Source organism: Hevea brasiliensis, chromosome 4 (genome assembly GCF_030052815.1).
Source record: "Hevea brasiliensis isolate MT/VB/25A 57/8 chromosome 4, ASM3005281v1, whole genome shotgun sequence".
In the NCBI taxonomy this organism is placed as follows: Eukaryota; Viridiplantae; Streptophyta; class Magnoliopsida; order Malpighiales; family Euphorbiaceae; genus Hevea; species Hevea brasiliensis.
In genome coordinates, this window is record NC_079496.1 from 88973362 (window position 1) to 88981823 (window position 8462).

An 8462-nucleotide genomic window follows, 5' to 3' on the forward strand; every position below is an offset into this window, starting at 1 on the left:
CATTAGAAAGCTTAGACATAGGGCTACAACTATTATGAAGACACCAAAACCTAGAAATGCCATTAAGCAAGTCAGATTGCTTGTCTAAGTAGGGACACTAAAACTGTCCAGAATTGAAACTGCCCAAAATTGCTAGAAAAAGGCAAATTGACCGGTTATGGTAAAGAGACCATAACTTGGTCCATAGAACTCCAAATGCCCTAAAACCAGTACCAAAATTTCAATAAGACATAGGCCTACAATAATGGTAGTTTGACCAAAACCCAGAAATTAAGGGAACTAGGTCAATTAACTTGATTAAATTGGCATACCAATTCTGGAAATGGTATAAATGACCATTAACTCCAGAATAGTGTCTTAAGCATATCTCCCACTAGAAATCTTCAATTAAAATGAGCCACACCATTCTGGAAAGCTAAGAAATATACCTTCAACTTTGTTTTAGACATTTTCTTCAACTTATGAATGCAAGAAGCTTAAATATTGGGTCAAAGCTACTGACCTAATTGAAATCCTGTTACTACAAGACACTTGAGTCTAGGTCAATAATTTGACTATAAATAATTATACAAGACTTAAAAAATCACAATTAAAAATTTTGAGTGACCATAAGACGTAGAAAACATATCCTATGAAGAATAGTAAACCTAAATATAGCAATAACCTACTCAAATAAAATTGGCAAAGTATAATATCAAAACTACCTAGTAAGGGAACCAAAATTCAGAATTTACCTAGTTATAGTTATTTGACCATAACTTGAGTTCTATAAATCCAAATGACATGATTCAAAAAGAAAAATAAAGATAAAACATAGAGGAACAACTTTCATAAAGGAAGTGTGGCCAAACAGTAGCCATAAATTGTTCAAAGTGATATACAAAAATTAAGATACTGAAATTGAACCTAAAGAAAGGTTCTTGAAATAAATTATTGACTTATCCCTAATAAGTCACTACATGCTAAATTATATGAAACAGGTATGTGGGACCCACTTTCCCACTGCAAAATGATATGAAAAGTCTAATAAAGAATTAATAATGCTTAATTGCCCAAAGTAAATCTAGGCTTATTTATATTGTTTGGATCGATTTGTATATCAAATAGGGACTACAGATAGTAGTACTGCCTATATGGATAATCATTTACCGATAATATATGTTTGATATGATTGATCTACAGGCTCTATGCCAGCCCATTGGCCATTGTGCCTAATTTTATATCTGGCTTAAAAAGCCTGCCCGCTGACCTTGTGCCTGACATGACAGATGCATATAGGATAGACATATGGCTGTTTAACCAGTATACTCCCGCGTATCCATTACTTATAGCCTGTTATAGGTTACTGGAGCACTGTTACACATTAATTAAGACTGAAAATATAAGCAATAACCAAGAAAGATACTGTTAAATCCAATTATTTCCAAAGTGCAGAAAATTCATAAACGACTTAGAATTTGTGGAATTTAGTAGACAATAATTATTTTAATTATTTAATTATATTTCTTTAAATTATGCACCACTAAGCAATTTACTTAGCGCGTTGGTTTTTCCATCGCGTAGGTACTGGAGATCAGTAGCCGCCACAGCAGTAGCTGCCACAGTAATGTCCTGACCACAGTTGACCAGATCTGCATACAGTCCAGAGTTCACCTCATCAGTCTTTTGTATTTTGGTAGGGCCCATGTCTAGACTAGTATTTTAGTTCATTGTATATAAACATGATGTAATTACTAGTTTGTGATGTAAATAAAAATTGTAATTATATATTTTGGATTGTAAATAAAGTTATGAATTTTTTTATATGAATTTCTATATGAATGAATGAATATACTTCTTGAAATTGTATAAGCAGAAATAACACAATATGACATGCAGATGTGTGAGATAGACATGAAATTGTTATTAACAGGTAACTAGTGGAACCCACTAGATGTTAATTAAACAGAGGAGGTTTTGCCAGGGTATCCACAGAAATTAAATTGTGAAAAAAAAAATCACCACATGTTATCTATAAGTTTAAAATTAACAATGAACAGGACAACATAAGATAGGGTGCTCCAGCACTAAATGTGACACTCCTCGCTCGGCTATACTGTATACGGGTGAGGGGCTTCACAAATACGAGTAATGAGTCTTAAATTTAATTAAGTACCAAAAAGATCACAGATATGAGTAATAAGCTGTAAAAATCAATTAATTATATGAAGAGATCCCAGTAAATTAATATGCTCCTATGGAGCAGCTAAAGTTATGAAACGACTCATAAGTAATAAGCTTTAAAAATTAAATAAGTACATGAAGAAACTACTGATATGACTTTAAAAGATAGAGAAAGAAATAAATGCACAGATAAGATACTGATAATTAAATTATTCCCAAAGTGCAACTGAAATATACAATTGACCTAGAATTATGAAATTTCACATATTATTGTCATTTTAAATCATTTAGTTATTCTGCTTTAAGATTATGCACCAATAAGCAATTTGCTTAGCGCGTTGGATTTTCCATCGTGTAGGTACTAGAGACCAGACATAGCAGCCACCATAGCAGCAGCCGCCACAGTAGTACTCTGATTACAATTGTCCAAATTTGCTACAGTCCAGAGCTCACCTCAGTAGTGTTTATTTTGATAAGGCCCAATGTACTTAGGTTTTGCATTTTGGTTCATGTATAATGAGATGTATATTAATTTTGAGCATTGTAATTAAATGAATTTATAATTTGGACTGTAAATAAAACTTGTAATTTTTGTATATAAATTTTCATATGAATGAACTGAATTTCATTTTCTTGAATGATATGATATGGCACATGGAAAAATGATATAGATATGAAATTATTTTTAACAGGTAAACTATTGGAACCCATTAGATGCCAATAAATCAAAGGAGGCTCTGCCCGGTTTTCCACAGAAATAAATTGTGATAAAAAAATATTACCACATATTTTCTATAAAGTTTAAAAATTAACAATGGACACGACAGGATAAGATATGTTACTCCGGTATCGAATATGACACACCTTGCTCGGCTACACTGTAGACGAGGGAGGGGTGTCACAAAAAACATATTAAACAAATAATTTTTATTGCCTCAAGGTACAATAAAATTATATATATATATATATATATATATATATATATATATATATATATATATTTGGTTGAAAAGTTTACGACTGATAAATGACCTATTTCCTTCTTTTGCGGTGAAGCAATTAATTAATGAAAATTTATGCCAGCAAAAACGTCAGAAGTCCTCACCAAATATGAGGGACAAATTGTTAGGTAACACACGTAGCAGGGACAAATTTTAATACCTTTTATTTTTTACTGAAAAAGATGTCAATAAGAAGTGACGATAACCTAATTTTTATTCTTATCATTTGCATAAGTTCAGTCTAAACTACCATATTGAGAGAACATCTTATTAATTGAATAATAATCCGATTATATTTAACAATAAACTAAACAAAACAATATTATATTTCTGTTATTTTTTCTTTAAAAAAAAATTCTTGGAAAAGTGATATGGATCTTTGGGCAGCCAAATCCCATCTAAAAAGATATAGAAAAGTTAAAAATTTAGAGATAAGTCCCACCTTAGGCGGGAAAGTTGCAAATTACTAACTTTGATGGGGTGACATAAATGCTGTACACGTCCTAAAATCAAGTTTATTAAAACAAAATTGGAATATAATTAATGTGATTAGCACATTTTAATAAGGTAAAAAAAAAAAGAGTCAAAATTAATATTTTTGTGAATGTTGCTACATACGCGACATCTATGATCTATCTTTCTATCGATATCATCGCAGTTACGCTCTTAATGATTTTCGCTTTTCTCCTAAAACCTACTTATGGACCCTACTCTTATTTAACGGCTATAAACTCGAACGTTTACTTCCTTTTCATTCCCACCAAACAAAACCCTTTTTGTGAATTCAAGCTTCCTCTCATTTTCTTAATTCAGTTCTTACAGAACCGTTTCTTTCAATTTTCTTAATAATTACTGGGATTTTCTCCTTTTTGTCTGTTATTTTTGCCAATCCATTTTAGGGCAAATACAACAGTTTAGGAACATTTTTGGCCTCTATTTCTCTGCTAATTTGTTACGTTTAGTGGTTCTAAATTTAGGATATGAGAAGAAGATTTTAGCTATATTATTAGTTTTAGCTCTGTTTCCTCTGTTTTCCTGGGTTCTGTTTTTGGAACTTTTTGAATTCTACAAAGGTGGAAATCCATTGGCAGAGCTTTTCTGAGGTTGATTGTACGTTCTCAATCTTACCCTCCATGAAAATGGGTTTCTTCCATTTTGCAGTTCCGTGCACCCAAGGGGATGCATTTGCTCATTGATCATTGTGGTTTTGTAAAGTTTTTAAAAGTTCCGCTTTTAGAAGAAGGAAGAAATGGCATCTTCACAGGTCGAGATTGCTTCCTCTTCACCATTTGGTTGTATTTTGAAGGACCATAACAGGCGAGAACGATGCACCAGAGAGACCAATGCCAGGGCTGCTGCTTCTACACAAGCTGCTTTCCAGAAGAATCTCAGAGAATTAGTCAGAGACCGTCTCCATACTTGCATCTCTGTTTCCTCTGACGAGAATTCGCGGAATAATGTCAATAACAGTAACAACAATAATAATATCAGTCATCATCATCATCGTCAGCACCTAAGATGTTTGACCAATCACCCAGAGGATAATACCAATAATGTAGATGAGTCTTCTACGATAAGCTGCAAGCAGGAAAGAATTCTGGATCGTTGGGCTGCTAAGCAGGCTCAGGAAATGGTTTCAACAATTGAACGGGAGAGTCAGGAGGCAGATTTCTTGATTGCATCGCAGAATACTTCATCTTCTGCAATAGAAATTTCTCATAACTCTCAAAATTTTGTTGCTCAACCTGAAAATTTATCTGGAAACTCGAATCTTGGAGCTTCTTCGCTAGTGCAAATATGGGAGGCAAGGCTAAGTCGACCTGAGCCAAAAATGGATCGATCCAATAGCCTGAAGATCAATCAAAACACAGCAACAAGTGCTAGTAGGACAAGCTCTGGTTCTAGCTTCATTGAAATCGTCTCATCCTCAGTGGAAGAACCACAAAGACAATCTGATATAATTGACTCTGCAGTGAATGAGGAACCATTAGCAGATTGGGATTCAACTGCGCAGAGTTCGCGCTCCTCGGTGCATTTCAGGGGCTCGGACGTAGGAGAGAATGAGAGGGTTAGAATTGCAGACATCATAAAAAGGCTAACATCTGAGAGCAGTGATCAAGAGCAGGGGAATAGTGTTGGTGATCTACCATCCCGTAGACATTCTTATGGTTCTGATCAGGCAGAGCTGAAAGCCCTTTCACATGTTATTAATTCAACAAAAATAAGAGGGAGACAAGCCTTAAACGATTTACTCTTTCAAATGGAGCAAGAAAGGCAGAGGGAGCTCGTATCACTCTCAGAACGACAAACTGTTTCAAGATTCCCTCAACGTGGTCGCATTCAGGTGAAAAATTCCTTTCTTGAATCGAAAATTACGCATTTGTTTTTTTTTTTTTTTTTTTTTTCTTTCCTAGTTGGATCTTACCTTTTAGGCTAGCCTGGCTTGGTCCGTGGCGGAATGCACAACACTCAACTTTGTTCGAGACTCCGTTACCCCAATCCCCCCTTCCCAATAAGTAATAATATTTTTATATGCAGTCCATGCTTCGGCTAAGATGCCTGCAACGTGGTATGGCGATTCAAAATCAACAACGATCACAGTCAATTCGATCAACAATAGCATCTGATGCTCATAGATCACAACAAAGTTCTACCATCATGCATTTGAGGTATTGCCTTGGATTTCATCCTAATAATGACAAGCTACGAGTTTTTTCTTTCCTTAATTTTTATTCTTCTTTGTTTTTGTTTTTTTTATTATTTTTTGATACTTTGGAAATACATGAAGGAGAAGGCGGTTGCCAGAATAGGAATCCTTTTTCCCCCGGCTCTTGCTCTAATAAGGCATGCACTTGGCCACGAGGCTAATAGCCCAATGGCACAAATTAGGAAACCGTTTATTGTCTTAAAATCTGTTAAGATAAACATTTATAGCATATTGGTTTGGTATAGGGTAATGTGCCCTTATATGGCGTTAGGCACTCCTCCCCTTAAGCTAACTTTTAAGTGAGTGCGCATGAGGAGGTCTATTAAGATCCCACATTGCTAATATGGGCACTCCTCCCTTGATCTAGCTTCTGGGTGAGTTAGGCTCAGCTCATTTTGTTAAGAAAATCTCAGTTTATCTGGTTTTTACTAACCTCATTCTGAATTCAATATAGGGAGAGATTTAATGCTGGTGTTGAACAAGGTACTAGCCTAAGTGATGCAACAGCTACTCAAGGAAGTGGTACAGATACTGCCAGTAACATTGTCATTAATGGGAATCCCTCCACTCCCATTCATGTCCTTGAAGACAATCATCATCAAGAAGACAGTTCTAATTCTGAGCAGCAGGCTGCACCCACAGTGGACAACTCATTGTCACAGACCAGTGAAATCCATGAAGAAGATGCTCATGAAGAAAGTAGTGCAAGTTCAGATGTGTCATGGCAAGGAACATGTTCAGAGGGTGATAATTTTGACCAAGGAGAAGTTTTAGAATCTACACCATCCATTAATAATTGGAATGGGAATGAGATGGATGATGAAGAGATTGTTGACCAACAGGACTTAGGGGAAACTAATTATGATTGGTTCGCTGATATAGCTCGCCCACGAAGTTATTGGGAAAATCGAAGGCAAGCTTGGTATCAGGAGATGCTTACTTCTGGCTCAGAGAACAATGAAATAAGGCAGCTTCTTGAACGGTACAGTTTTCGGTTTATTTCTTCTTCATTAATAGCTGAATGACTTAGAATCTGATGTTAGAATTCACTAATGCAGAAGAGCAGTGTCCACTTGTCTCTCGAGTGACTTCAGAGAGAGAATGGATCGATTGATGGTGTCTCGTGTGCTGATACAAGCCAATCGCGAAGATGAAGAATTAGACGGGGAAAGTCAGGAGAGAATGGGGCAGTTGTTATTGTCTTTCTTCGAGAGGCACCCATCACGTGCAGCAGGCATTTCAGAAGAAGAAGAAGAAGAAGAAGAAGAAGAGGAAGAGGAAGAGGAAGAGGAAGCAGAAGAAGGACAAGATGCTGATGGAGGCAGGGGAGAAGAGGCTGAAGATGAGTATGTAGAAGAAGGACAAATATTAGAAGATGTGGATGAAGAAGAAAGCTCACCCTCAATGAATTCTCCATCCCCATTCAGTTCATGGAATTACAGACATCGTCATGAAGTTGCTAATGATTCTGAACAGGTTCCAACTGCAACTTCCCCGCCACTTCTGCCATCTGAAGCTTCCAATCAATATAGTGGACACTTCTCCTCAAGAAATACATCAATGGTGAGTTTTTTCATTATTCCTTTCAGAGAGTACCTAGTGTAGAGTTCCCAACTCTTTGACATTTTTGGATTCACAGGAACTGGAACTAATTTACAATTTAAGAGGCCATATGGAGCAACTTCAGCGTGAAATGTCTGAGCTCAGAAGATCGATGCAGACATGCATGGAAGTGCAAGCCAAATTGCTGAACTCTCTAAGGCAGGAAGTACATCCAGGTGAACTAGGAGTAGATTTCAATCTTTTCCAGACAATGACAATAAACTATGAAGTATATATAAGCAAATTATGCCTGAAATTGTTTTACAGTTCAAGAGGCAGCAATGAATTCATTCGATATCGCAACAAAGAGACGCAGTTGCTGTATCTGCTATGAAATGCAGGTCGACTCATTTTTGTATAGGTAATTGTTCATGAATCGATAACATAGTTTCGTAAATTTCCAGTTCAACTTTTCAGCATCAGGAACAGTACCCCATAGATTGATACTTTTCAGATGTGGGCACATGTGCACCTGTCTCAAATGTGCTCATGAGCTGCAATGGAGTAGTGGAAAATGTCCAATGTGTCGAGCTCCAATAATGGATGTTGTGCGTGCATATATGGACTCATAGAGTATCAGCGAACGAGTCCTTGCTCCAGAGGACCGTCTTTCTTCCTACAACTCAACTCAGTTTAACCATGAAATGGAAAAAAAAAATGACAAATGATTTTATTTGTATGCTTTCTTCACCTGATTTGATTACTAATACCATATAGTTTTTGTACATGCTAAGTAATTTATTACCAAAAAAATATGTTTCTCCTCTCCACATATACGCTTTATATGTTTTTTTTTGTAGGAGTAACAACAATAACAATCTCTATCCACAGTTCAATTTATCGATGCTTCAACTCTTCTATGTTTCTGTATGTAATAGCTATTGAATGTTCTAACTATAACAAGCTTCCGTAAACATTAAGGTCTGTGTCTTTTATATATTTTATCTACTTCCTTATTTATTACAAGACCTCATTACCATCAATATATA

General features: G+C 35.8%; 1 protein-coding gene across 1 annotated transcript; it reads left to right on the top strand.

The window, feature by feature from the left end:
• The first annotated feature begins 3942 nt into the window (after positions 1 to 3942).
• LOC110640898 (uncharacterized) lies at positions 3943 to 8196 on the top strand. Its single transcript, XM_021792438.2, has 7 exons — positions 3943 to 5508; positions 5703 to 5833; positions 6326 to 6853; positions 6930 to 7434; positions 7511 to 7649; positions 7741 to 7834; positions 7928 to 8196. The coding sequence occupies exons 1-7, from the start codon at positions 4414 to 4416 to the stop codon at positions 8043 to 8045; spliced, it is 2610 nt and encodes an 869-aa protein (XP_021648130.2). The 5' UTR covers positions 3943 to 4413; the 3' UTR covers positions 8046 to 8196.
• Positions 8197 to 8462: the final 266 nt, after the last annotated feature.

Excerpts from the sequence above, each read along its gene's own strand:
- LOC110640898 (XM_021792438.2), top strand. The coding sequence starts at position 4,414 with ATGGCATCTTCACAGGTCGAGATTGCTTCCTCTTCACCATTTGGTTGT. Across the intron at positions 5,509-5,702 it reads CTCAACGTGGTCGCATTCAG|TCCATGCTTCGGCTAAGATG; the intron begins GTGAAAAATTCC and ends TTTTATATGCAG. Across the intron at positions 7,435-7,510 it reads CCTCAAGAAATACATCAATG|GAACTGGAACTAATTTACAA; the intron begins GTGAGTTTTTTC and ends TTGGATTCACAG.